The sequence below is a fragment of the Carcharodon carcharias genome, assembly GCF_017639515.1.
Source record: "Carcharodon carcharias isolate sCarCar2 chromosome 29 unlocalized genomic scaffold, sCarCar2.pri SUPER_29_unloc_2, whole genome shotgun sequence".
Lineage (NCBI taxonomy): Eukaryota > Metazoa > Chordata > Chondrichthyes > Lamniformes > Lamnidae > Carcharodon > Carcharodon carcharias.
Window position 1 is genome coordinate 3,506,014 of NW_024470665.1, and position 11,846 is coordinate 3,517,859.

At 53.8% G+C, this 11,846-nt stretch overlaps 2 protein-coding genes across 5 annotated transcripts in view; one reads left to right on the forward strand and one right to left on the reverse strand.

The window, feature by feature from the left end:
- LOC121274034 (scavenger receptor cysteine-rich type 1 protein M130-like) overlaps nt 1-11,846 on the forward strand; it is a 743,215-nt gene that overhangs the window by 180,033 nt on the left and 551,336 nt on the right. The window lies entirely within an intron of this gene.
- Nucleotides 1-11,846, reverse strand: part of LOC121274032 (B-cell receptor CD22-like) — a 94,917-nt gene that overhangs the window by 459 nt on the left and 82,612 nt on the right. For 2 of the 4 annotated variants that reach the window (XM_041181165.1, XM_041181163.1), the window contains exon 18: nt 2,027-2,203. In XM_041181165.1, coding sequence (XP_041037099.1) covers nt 2,036-2,203 — 168 coding nt within the window. In that variant the 3' untranslated portion in view covers nt 2,027-2,035. Of the gene's footprint in view, nt 1-2,026; nt 2,207-11,846 lie in introns of all 4 variants that reach the window. The other 2 variants (XM_041181164.1, XM_041181162.1) reach the window with 1 other exon arrangement.

Consider the following 11,846-nt stretch of genomic DNA (forward strand, 5'->3'; position numbering starts at 1 on the left):
TGGTGTTTCTGCTCCACACCAGCCTCCTCCCACCCCCCCTCCATCTCACCCCATCCCCATATCCTTCTATTCCTCTCTCTCCCTCATGTGTTTATCCAGCTTCCCCCTTAAACACATCGACACTATTCACCTCGACCACTCCCCGTGGGAGCAAGTTCCACATTCTCCCCACTCCCTGGGTAAAGAGGTTTCTCCTGAATTCCCCCATTGGGTTTATCAGTGACGATCTCATATCGATGGTCCCCTAGTTCTGGTCTCACTCCTACAAGTGGAAACATCTTCTCTACGTCCACCCCATCGAAACCCTTTCCTCATTTTAAAGACCTCGATCAGGTCACCCCCCCTCAGGCTTCTCTTTTCGAGAGAGAAGAGCCCGAGCTCATCTCTCTTGGGCCATTTTGAAACGTTCTCAGGGTTGCTTTATCAATGGATGTGAGGTGCGGGGTTATGAGTTTGTGCCTTTGGAGTCCTGTGGAGCATTCTAACGCTCTCTTTCTTTACAACTCTGAGTGTTTATTAACTCCATACACGACGACTCTAATGCTCTCTTGATTGAACTCCCATCTCCCTCCCTCTGTACGGCTCATCCCAAACTCTGCTGTCCCCATGTCCAAACTCACACCGAGTCCCGTTCACACATCACTCCCTGTCGGTCACTGAGCTACACTGGCTCGCGGTCCGGCAATGACACAATTTTAAAATACTCATCGTTGTTTTCAAATCCCTCCTCACCCCGTCCCCTACTCTGTAGCCTCCTCCAGCCCCTACACCCCTCCCTATCTCTGTAACCTCCTCTAGTCCCCACAACCCTCCCTATCTCTGTAACATCCTCCAGCCCCTACAACCCTCCCTATCTCTGTAACCTCCTCTAGTCCCCACAACCCTCCCTATCTCTGTAACATCCTCCAGCCCCTACACCCCTCCCTATCTCTGTAACCTCCTCCAGCCCCTACCACCTTCCCTATCTCTGTAACCTCCTCCAGCCCCTACACCCCTCCCTATCTCTGCAACCTCCTCCAGCTCCTACAACCCTCCCTATCTCTGTACCCACCTCCAGCCCCGACAGCCCTATCTCTGTAGCCTCCTCCAGCCCCTACAACCCTCCCTATCTCTGTAACCTCCTCCAGACCCTACAACACTCCCTATCTCTGTAACCTCCTCCAGACCCTACAACCCTCCCTATACCTGTAACCTCCTCCAGCCCCTACACCCCTCCCTATCTCTGTAACCTCCTCCAGACCCTACAACCCTCCCTATACCTGTAACCTCCTCCAGCCCCTACAACCCTCCCTATCTCTGTAGCCTCCTCCAGCCCCTACAACCCTCCCTATCTCTGTAACCTCCTCCAGCCCCTACACCCCTCCCTATCTCTGTAACCTCCTCCAGTCCCCACAACCCTCCCTATCTCTGTAACCTCCTCCAGCCCCTACACCCCTCCCTATCTCTGTAACCTCCTCCAGCCCCTACAAACCTCCCTATCTCTGTAACCTCCTCCAGCCCCTACACCCCTCCCTATCTCTGTAACCTCCTCCAGCCCCTACAATCCTCCCTATCTCTGTAACCTCCTCCAGACCCTACAACCCTCCCTATCTCTGTCACCTCCTCCAGCCCCTACAACCCTCCAAGATCTCTGCACTCCCCCAATTCCGGCCTCTTGACCATCCCCCGATTCCCCATCGCTCCACATCGGCGGCCATGCCTTCAGCTGCCTGGGGTGGGGGGCTGGTGGTGAGCTGAGCTCTGGATTTCCCTCCCTCAACCTCTCCACCCCCTCTCCCCCTTTAAGACTTCCCTTAGAACCAACCTCTTTGACCAAGGTTTTGCTCGCCTAATATCTCCCAAAGTGTCGTTGGGGGAGTTGGGGGGGAGCGGGTGGTGGGGTTCAGAGATTGTTGGATGATCACCCCTGCGAGTCGGCTCAGCGAGGGGCTGTGGGAAATTGAAGGCACCACATAAATGCAAGACGTTCTCGCAATCTCCGGCGGTTCCATGATTGAGCGGCCTTGACTGTCGTTGACTTTCGTACCTCAATGCATTAAAACCTGATGTCAGAATACTCGATGCTCTCCTCCGAGTCCTGTCGGCGAATGTGTTTACCAGGCCTGCTAATGTGAGAGATGGAGGTGTAGTTAACCTCGTCCTCGCTCGAGTCAGCCGCATCTTTGTACAGGTTGCCCACGTTTTCATAATCGTCGTTCGATTGCTGCTGTTAGGAGGGACACCAGGGTTCGTTAGTCAAAGCCAGACTGAGCAGGAACGTGTTGACATCAAATCTCACCAGCTTTGCTCTCTCTTCTCTCACCGCTTAGCAACTCGTGGCTTTGAGCCCCGCAACAGAGACCTGAGCCCCGTGACCTATACCGAAACTCCCACAGGCACTGAGGGAGTGCTGCACTGTCGGAGGGTCAGTACAGAGGGAGTGCTGCACGGTCGGAGGGTCAGTACAGAGGGAGTGCTGCACGGTCGGAGGGTCAGTACTGAGGGAGTGCTGCACTGTCCGAGGGTCAGTACTGAGGGAGTGCCGCACTGTCCGAGGGTCAGTACTGAGGGAGTGCTGCACTGTCGGAGGGTCAATACTGAGGGAGTCTGCACTGTCAGAGGGTCAGTACTGAGGGAGTGCTGCACTGTCAGAGGGTCAGTACTGAGGGAGTGCTGCACTGTCAGAGGGTCAGAGCTGAGGGAATGCTGCACTGTCGGAGGGTCAGTACAGAGGGAGTGCTGCACTGTCAGAGGGTCAGTACTGAGGGTGTGCTGCATTGTCGGGGGTCAGTACTGAGGGAGTGCTGCACTGTCAGAGGGTCAGAGCTGAGGGATTGCTGCCCTGTCGGAGGGTCAGTACTGAGGGATTGCCGCAATGTTGGAGGGTCAGTATTGAGGGAGTGCTGCACTGTCTGAGCTCCAGTACTGAGGGAGTGCTGCACTGTTGCAGGATCAGTACTGAGGGAGAGCTGCATTGTCAGAGGTTCAGTACTAAGGTCATTATATTCTCGCTCTTTGTGGGATCTTGCTGTGTGAAATTGGCTGCCACAATTCCTACATGAACAGATTGAACACACTTAAAAAGAGAAAGGTCCTTTGGCCGTGAAACTCTTTGGGATGTCACGAAAAGCGACTCAATAACTGTTCAAGGGATACATACTGGCCCCTGGACTCCGGGGGGAGCACCTCCCCTTCCTCCTCACTCCACGCCCAGCGAGTCGCCGAGGGACCCTTTCCCCCGAGCCGAGGGGGGATTCCGGGGCCCTTGGATTAACACCGTCAATCCTGCTTCAGGAAGGATCTGCTCCCACTGCCCACCCGGATCACAATACTCCCCCCCGGTGAAAGGTCCATCGAATTGCTCCCCGCACTCTTTCCACACCCACACCCCACCCTTCCTCCCTCCAACACGACCTTCACCTGCTCTTTCCCCCATAGCCCTGCAAGTGTTTCCCCTCCCAGTGTGTCAGACGCTTCACAGCTCCTGTTTGCATGTAATTATCCGGACATGAACGTGATTATTCCATCGCCGGTTTAACTCAAGCAGCAATGGAAGTTATGTGAGCAGAGCATTTCAAAACACATCCGGCAGGCTTCAGATGCAATGAGGACGTGAGGCAAGATTTACGGTATATTCCATCATGTCCCAACCCACAGAAACATGTAAATCCCCTCAAAAATCAACGGCGATTCACTTTAACTCACGGTCTGGCAGTGCTTTCATCTTGAAACTCCTCAACCTGTTTTACAATCGCTGCTCAAATCTCAACCAGCCTTGACCAACACTACCTCTCTCTGTAACCTCCTCCAGCCCCTACAACCCTCCCTATCTCTGTAACCTCCTCCAGCCCCTACACCCCTCCCTATCTCTGTAACCTCCTCCAGCCCCTACACCCCTCCCTATCTCTGTAACATCCTCCAGCCCCTACAACCCTCCCTATCTCTGTAACCTCTTCCAGCTCATGCAACACTGCCTATCCTTGTAAACTCCTCCAGCCGCTGCAACCCTCCCTATCTCTGTAACCTCCTCCAGCCACTACAACCCTCCCTATCTCTGTAACCTCCACCAGCCCCTAAAGTCCTCTCTATCTCTATAACCACTTACAGCCCCTACAACCCTCCTTATCTCTGTAACCTCCTAAAGCCCCTACAACCATCCCTATCTCTGTAACCTCCTCGAGAACCTACAATCCTCCATATCTGTGTAATCTCATCCAGCCCCTACAAACCTCCCTAAATCTGTAACCTCCTCCAGCCTCTACAATCCTCCATATCTATGTAACCTCTTCCTGCCACTACAACCCTAACGATTGCTGTAACCTTTCAATGCACCTACAACCCTTCATATCTCTGTAACCTCCTCCAGCCCCTTCAACCCTCCCTATCTCTGTAACGTCCTCCAGCCCCGACAACCCTCCCTATCTCTGTAACCCTCTCCAGCCTCTACAACACTCCCTATCGCTGTAACCTCCTCCAGCCCTGACAATCCTCCTTATCTCTGTAACCTCCTACAGCCACTACAACACTCCCTATCTCAGTAACGTCCTCCAGTCCCGAAAACACTCCCTATCTCTGTAACTCCTTCCAGCCCCTACAACCTCCCTATCTCTAACCTCCTCCAGACCCTCCAACCCTCCCTATCTCTGTAACATCCTCCAGCACCTACAACCATCCCTATCTCTATAACCTCCTCCAGCCCCTAAAAACCAACCTATCTCTGTAAACACCTCCAACCCCTACAACCCTCCTTATCTCTGCAACTTTCTCCAGCCCCTACAACTCTCCCTATCTCTGTAACCTCCTCCAGCCTCTACAATCCTCCATAACTCTGTAAACTCCTCCAGCCCCTACAATCCTCCCTATCTCTGTAACCTCCTCCAGCCCCTACAAACCTCCCTATCTCTGTAACCTCCTCCTGCCCCTACAAACCTCACTATCTCTGTAACCTCCTCCAGCCCCTACAACGCTCCCTATCTCTGTAAACTCCTCCAGACGCTGCAACCCTCCCTATCTCTGTAAACTCCTCGGGCCCCTACATCCCTCCCTATCTCTGTAACCTCCTCCAGCCCCTAGAACCCTCGCTATCTCTGTAAATTTCTCAAGCCCCTACAACGCTCCTTATCTTTGTAACCCCTCCAACCCCTTCAACGCACCCTATCCCTGTAACCTCCTCCAGCCTCTACTACCCTCCCTATCTCTTTAAACTCCTCTAGCCCTGACAACCCTCCCTATCTCTGTAACCTCCTCTTGCCCCAACAACTCTCCCTATCTCTGTAAACTCCTCCAGTCCCTACAACCCACCCTATCTCTGTAATCCCCTCAATCCCCTACAACACTCCCTATCTCTGTAACCTCCTCCAGCCCCTCCAACCCTCCCTGTCTCTGTAACCTCCTCCTGCTCCTACAACCCTCCCTATCTCTGTAACCTCCTCCAGACACTACAACCCTCCTAATTTCTGTAAAATGCTCCAGCCCCCACAACCGTCCCTATCTCTGTAAACTCCTCCAAAACCTACAGCCATTCTTATCTCTGTAAATTCCTCCACCCCCTACAAAACTCCCTATCTATGTAACCTCCCTCAGCCCCTGCAACCCTCCCTATCTCTGTAACCTCCGCTTGCCCCTACAACCCTCCCTATCTCTGTAACCTCCTCCACCCCCTACAGCATCCCTCTCTATGTAACCTTCTCCAGCCCCTAAAAACCTCCCTATCTATGTAACCTCCTCCAGCCCTGACAACCCATCTTATCTCTGTAACCTTCTCCAGCCACTGCAACACTCCCTATCTCTGTAAACACCTCTAGCCCCTACACCCCTCCCTATCTCTGTAACCTCCACCAGCCCCTAAAACACTCCTTATATCTGTAACCTCCTCCAGCCCCTACAACTCTCCTTATCTCTGTAACCCCCTCCAGCCCCTACAACACTCCCTATATCTGTAACCTCCTCCAGCCCCTCCAATATTCCCTAGCTCTGTAAACTCCTCCAGCCCCTACAGCCCTCCCTATCTCTGTAACCTCCTCCAAAGCCTACAACCCTCCTTATCTCTGTAACTTCCTCCAACCCCAACAACCCTCCCTATCTCTGTTACCTCACCCAACCCCTACAACAATCCTTAGCTCTGTAAGGTCCTCCAACCCCTACAACCATCCCTATCTCTGTAACCTCCTCCAAAACCTACAACCCTCCTTATCTCTGTAAATTCCTCCAACCCCTACAAAATTCCCTATCTCTGTAACCTCCGCCAGCCCATACAACACTCCCTATCACTGTAAAATCCTCCAATCACTAGAACCCTCCCTATCTCTGTAAACTCCTCCAGCCCATACAACCCTCCCTATCTCTGTAAACTCCTCCAGCCCCTACAACCCTCCCTATCTCTGTAACCTCCTCCAACCCCTACAAACATCCCTATCTCTGTAACCTCCTCCAGCCCCTAAAGTCCTCTCTATGTATTTAACCTCAACTAGCCCCTACAACCCTCACTATCTCTGTAACCCTCTCCAGCCACTGCAACCCTCCCCATCTCTGTCACCTCTTCCAGCCCCTAAAGTCCTCTCTATGTATTTAACCTCAACCAGCCTCTACAAACCTCTCTAACTCTGTAACCCTCTCCAGCCCCTGCAACCCTCCCTATCTCAATGAACTCCTCCAGCCCCTACAACCCTCACTATCTCTGTAACCCTCTCCAGCCACTGCAACCCTCTCTATCTCTGTAACATCCTGCAGCCCCTGCAACCCTCCCTATCTCTGTAACCTCCTCTTGCCCCTACAACCCTCCATTTCTCTGTAATGTCGTCCTGCCCCTACAACACTCCCTATCTCTGTAAACTTCTCCAGCCCCTAAAAACCTCCCTATCTATGTAACCTCCTCCAGCCCTGACAACCCATCTTATCTCTGTAACCTTCTCCAGGCACTGCAACACTCCCTATCTCTGTAACCTCCTCCAGCCCCTACAACCCTCCCTATCTCTGTAAACACCTCCAGCCCCGACAACCCTCCCTATCTCTGTAACCTCCCCCAGCACTGACAAACCTCCCTATTTCTGTAACCTCCTCCAGCCCCTACAACCATCCCTATCTCTGTAACCTCCTCCAGCCCCAGCAACCCTCCCCATCTCTGTCACCTCTTCCAGCCCCTAAAGTCCTCTCTATGTATTTAACCTCAACCAGCCTCTACAAACCTCTCTAACTCTGTAACCCTCTCCAGCCCCTGCAACCCTCCCTATCTCAATGAACTCCTCCAGCCCCTACAACCCTCACTATCTCTGTAACACTCTCCAGCCTCTGCAACCCTCCCTATCTCTGTAACATCCTGCAGCCCCTGCAACCCTCCCTTTCTCTGTAAACACCTCCAGCCCCTACAACCCTCCCTATCTCTGTAACCTCCTCCAGCACTGACAAACCTCCCTATCTCTGTAACCTCCTCCAGCCCCTACAACACTCCCTATCTCTGTAAACACCTCCAGCCCCACAATCCTCCCTATCTCTGTAACCTCCTCCAGCACTGACAAACCTCCCTATCTCTGTAACCTCCTCCAGCCCCTACAACACACCCTAACTGTGTAACCTCCTCCAGCCCCTACAACCCTCCCTATCTCTGTAACCCCCTCCAGCCCCTACAACACTCCCTATCTCTGTAACCTCCTCCAGCCCCTCCAACCTTCCCTATCTCTGTAACTTCCTCCAAACCCTACAACCCTCCCTATCTCTGTAACCTCCTCCAACCCCTACAACAATCCTTATCTCTGTAACAACCGCCAACCCCAACAACCCTCTTTATCTCTGTAAACTCGCCCAGTCCCTACAACCCTCTTTATCTCTGTAACCTCCTCCAACACCTCCAACCCTCCTTATCTCTGTAACTTCCTCCAACCCCCACAAAATTCCCTAGCTCTGTAACCTCCTCCAGCACATACAACCCTCCCTATCACTGTAAAATCCTCCAGTCCCTACAACCCTCCCTATTTCTGTAACCTCCTCCAGCCCATACAACCCTCCCTATCTCTGTAACCTCCTCCAGCCCCTACAACCCTCCCTATCTCTGTAAACCCCTACAGCCCCTGCAACCCTCCCCATCTCTGTCACCTCTTCCAGCCCCTAAAGTCCTCTCTATGTATTTAACCTCCTCCAGCCCCTACAACCCTCCCTATCTCTGTAACCCTCTCCAGCCCCTGCAACCTTCCCTATCTCTGTAACATCCTCCTGCCCCTACAACCCTCCCTATCTCTGTAACCTCCTCCAGCCCCTAAAAACCTCCCTATCTATGTAACCTCCTCCAGACCTGACAACCCATCTTATCTCTGTAAACTTCTCCAGCTACTACAACACTCCCTATCTCTGTAACCTCCTCCAGCCCCTACAACACTCCCTATCTCTGTAAACACCTCAAGCCCCTAGAACCATCCCTATCTCTGTAACCTCTTCCTGCCTCTAGAACACTCCCTATCTCTTAAACCTCCTCCAGCCCTGACAACCCTCCCTATCTCTGTAACCTCCTCCAGCCACTACAACACTCCCTATCTCTGTAACCTCCTCCGGTCCGTACAACCCTCCCTATCTCTGTAAACTCCTTCAGTCCCTACAACCCTACCTATTTCTGTACCTCCTCCAAAACCTACACCCCTCCCTATATCTGTAACCTCCTCCAGCCCCTCTACCCCTCCCTATCTCTGAAAGCGCCTCCAGCTCCTACAATCTTCCCTATCTCTGTAACCTCCTCCAGCCCCTGCAACCCTCCCTATCTCTGTAACCTCCTCCATCCCCTACAACTCTCCCCATCTCTCTGACTTCCTCCAGCCCCTAAAGTCCTCTCTATCTCTTTAACCTCCCCCAGCCCTAAAACCCTCCATATCTCTGTAACCTCCTGCTGCCCCTACAACCCTCCCTATTTCTATAACCTCCTCCTGCCCCTACCCCCTCCCTCTCTCTGTAACCTCCTCCAGCCCATACAACCCTTCCTATCTCGGTAAATTCCTCCTGCCCCTACAACCCTCCCTTTCTCTGTAACCACCACCAGCCGCTACACCCCTCCCTATCTCTGTAACCGCCTCCAGCCCCTACAACCCTCCCTATCTCCGTAACCTCCTCCTGCTGCTAGAACCCTCCCTATCTCTGTAACCATCTCCAACTTCTTCAACCATCCTTATCTCTGTGACCTCCCCCAGCCCGTAAAGTCCTCTCTACCTCTTTAACCTCCTCCAGCAGCTACAACCCTCCCTATCTCTAACCTCCTCCAGCCCCTACAACCATCCCTATCTCTGTAAACTCCTCCAGCACCTGCAACCCTCCCAATCTCTGTAACATCCTCCAGCCCGTACAACCCCCCCTTTTTCTGTAACCTCCTCCAGCCCCTGCAACCCTCCCTAACTCTGTAACCTCCTCCAGCCCCTACAAACCTCCCTATCTCTGTTACCGCCTCCAGCCCCTACAACCCTCTATCTCTGTAAACTTATCCAGTCCCTACAACACTATCTCTGTAACCGCCTCCAGCACATACAACACTCCCTATCTCTGTAAACTTAATCAGTCGCTACAACACTCCCTATCTCTGTAACCCCCTCCAGCCCCTTCAACACTCCCTATCTCTGTAAACTCCTCCAGCCCCTACAACCCTCCCTATCTCTGTAACCTCCTCCAGCCCCAGCAACTCTCCCTATCTCTGTAACCTCCTCCAGCCCCAGCAACCCTCCCCATCTCTGTCACCTCTTCCAGCCCCTAAAGTCCTCTCTATGTATTTAACCTCCTCCAGTCCCGACAAATCTCCCTATCTCTGTAACCTTCTCCAGCCCCTGCAACCCTCCCTATCTCAGTAACCTCCTCCAGCCCCTACACCCCTCCCTATCTCTGTAACCTCCTCCAGCCCCAGCAACTCTCCCTATCTCTGTAACCTCCTCCTGCCCCTACAACACTCCCTATCTCTGTAAACTTCTCCAGCCCCTAAAAACCTCCCTATCTATGTAACCTCCTCCAGACCTGACAACACATCTTATATCTGTAAACTTCTCCAGCCACTGCAACACTCCCTATCTCTGTAACCTCCTCCAGTACCTAAAACCCTCCCTATCTCTGTAACCTCCTCCAGCCCCTACAACCCTCCCTATCTCTGTAACCTCCTCCAGCCCCTACAACCCTCCCTATCTCTGTAACCTCCTCCAGCCCCTACAACCCTCCCTATCTCTGTAACCTCACACAGTCCCTACAACCCTCCCTATCTCTGTAACACCCTCCAGCCCCTAGAACCCTCCCTATCTCTGTAACCTCCTCCAGCCCCTACAACCCTCCTTATTTCTGTAACCTCCTCCAGCCCCTACTACCCTCCCTATCTCTGTAACCTCCTCCAGCCCCTACAACCCTCCCTATCCCTTTAACCTCCTCTAGACCCTACAACCCTTCCTATGTCTTTAACCTCCTCCAGCCCCTACAACCTTCCCTATCTCTGCAACCTCCTCCAGACCCTTCAACCCTCCCTATCTCTGTAACCCCCTCCAGCCCCTACAACACTCCCTATCTCTGTAACCTCCTCTAGCCCCTACAACCCCACCTATCTCTGTAACCTCCTCCAGACCCTACAACCCTCCCTATCTCTGTAACCTCCTCCAGCCCCTACAACCCTCCTTATCTCTGTAACCTCCTCCAGCCCTACACCCCTCCTTATCTTTGTAACCTCTTCCAGCTCCCTACAACCCTCACTATCTCTGTAACCTCCTCCCGCCCCTACAACCCTCACTATCTCTGTAACCTCCTCCCGCCCCTACAACTCTCCCTATCTCTGTAACCTCCTCCAGCCCCTACAACTCTCCCTACGTCTGTACCCTCCTCCAGCCCCTACAACCCTCCCTATCTCTGTAACCTCCTCCAGCCCTTGCAACCCTCCTTACCTCTGTACTCTCCTCCAGACCTTACAACCCTCCCTATCTCTGTAACGTCCTCCAGCCCCGACAACCCTCCCTATCTCTGTAACCTCCTCCAGCTCCTACAACCCTCCTTATCTCTGTAACCTCCTCCAGTCCCTACAACCTTCGAGATGTCTGCGCCCCTCCGATCTCGGCCTGTTGACCATCCCCCGATTCCCATCGCTCCACCATTGGCGGCCGTGTCTTCAGCTGCCTTGGGGGGGGGGCGGCCCTGAGCTCTGGAACTCCCTCCCTAAACCTCTCTGCCACTCTCTATGTCTCTCGCTCTCTCTGTGTCTGTTTCTCTCTCTCTCTCTGTCTCGCTCTGCCTGGCAGTAGCTCCTTGAAGCCCGTCGTGGGAGACAGTGGAACCAGGGTGGGTTCACCCTTTCCAGACATGTGGCCTCCAATTCAGGAAGGAGACGAGGACCGATTCCTCTTCTCTCAGAGTCTCGCCAACCTTCGGAACTCTCTTCCCCCCCTAGACCAGTGGAGCCAAGGCCCGATGGATACTCTTCAGGCGGAGATGGGGTAGACCCTTGTCCGACGAGGGAGTCAAAAGGTTGCCAGGGGGAGGCGCAATACGGCCTCCAGGGCACAGACGAGATCTGGCACGAGGTGATTGAACGGGGCAGGAGGGAACCGAGGGGCCGAATGGCCTCCTCCTTTCCCTGAGCCGTCAACTGAGCTCCCCACCCACCCCACCCACCCCCCCCAATCTCTCCCTGACGCCGAAGCAGGGTTGGAATTTCTGCCTTTACGCGGCCTGGAGCGGGTGGGGGTGTTGGGGGGGGTGGGTGGTTAGGAGGAGGGGAGGCGGGTGCTAGACCAATGCGGGGTGTTGTTGCGTTACCTCGGCCACCTTCCGCAGACCCGTCCGCCGGCGTGCCGACATTGAAGGTTGGGGCTGAACCACGCCCTGCGGGGTTAGGCTTGGGGCGGCGGGGGGGGGGTGGGGATCGCCGGCCGGCG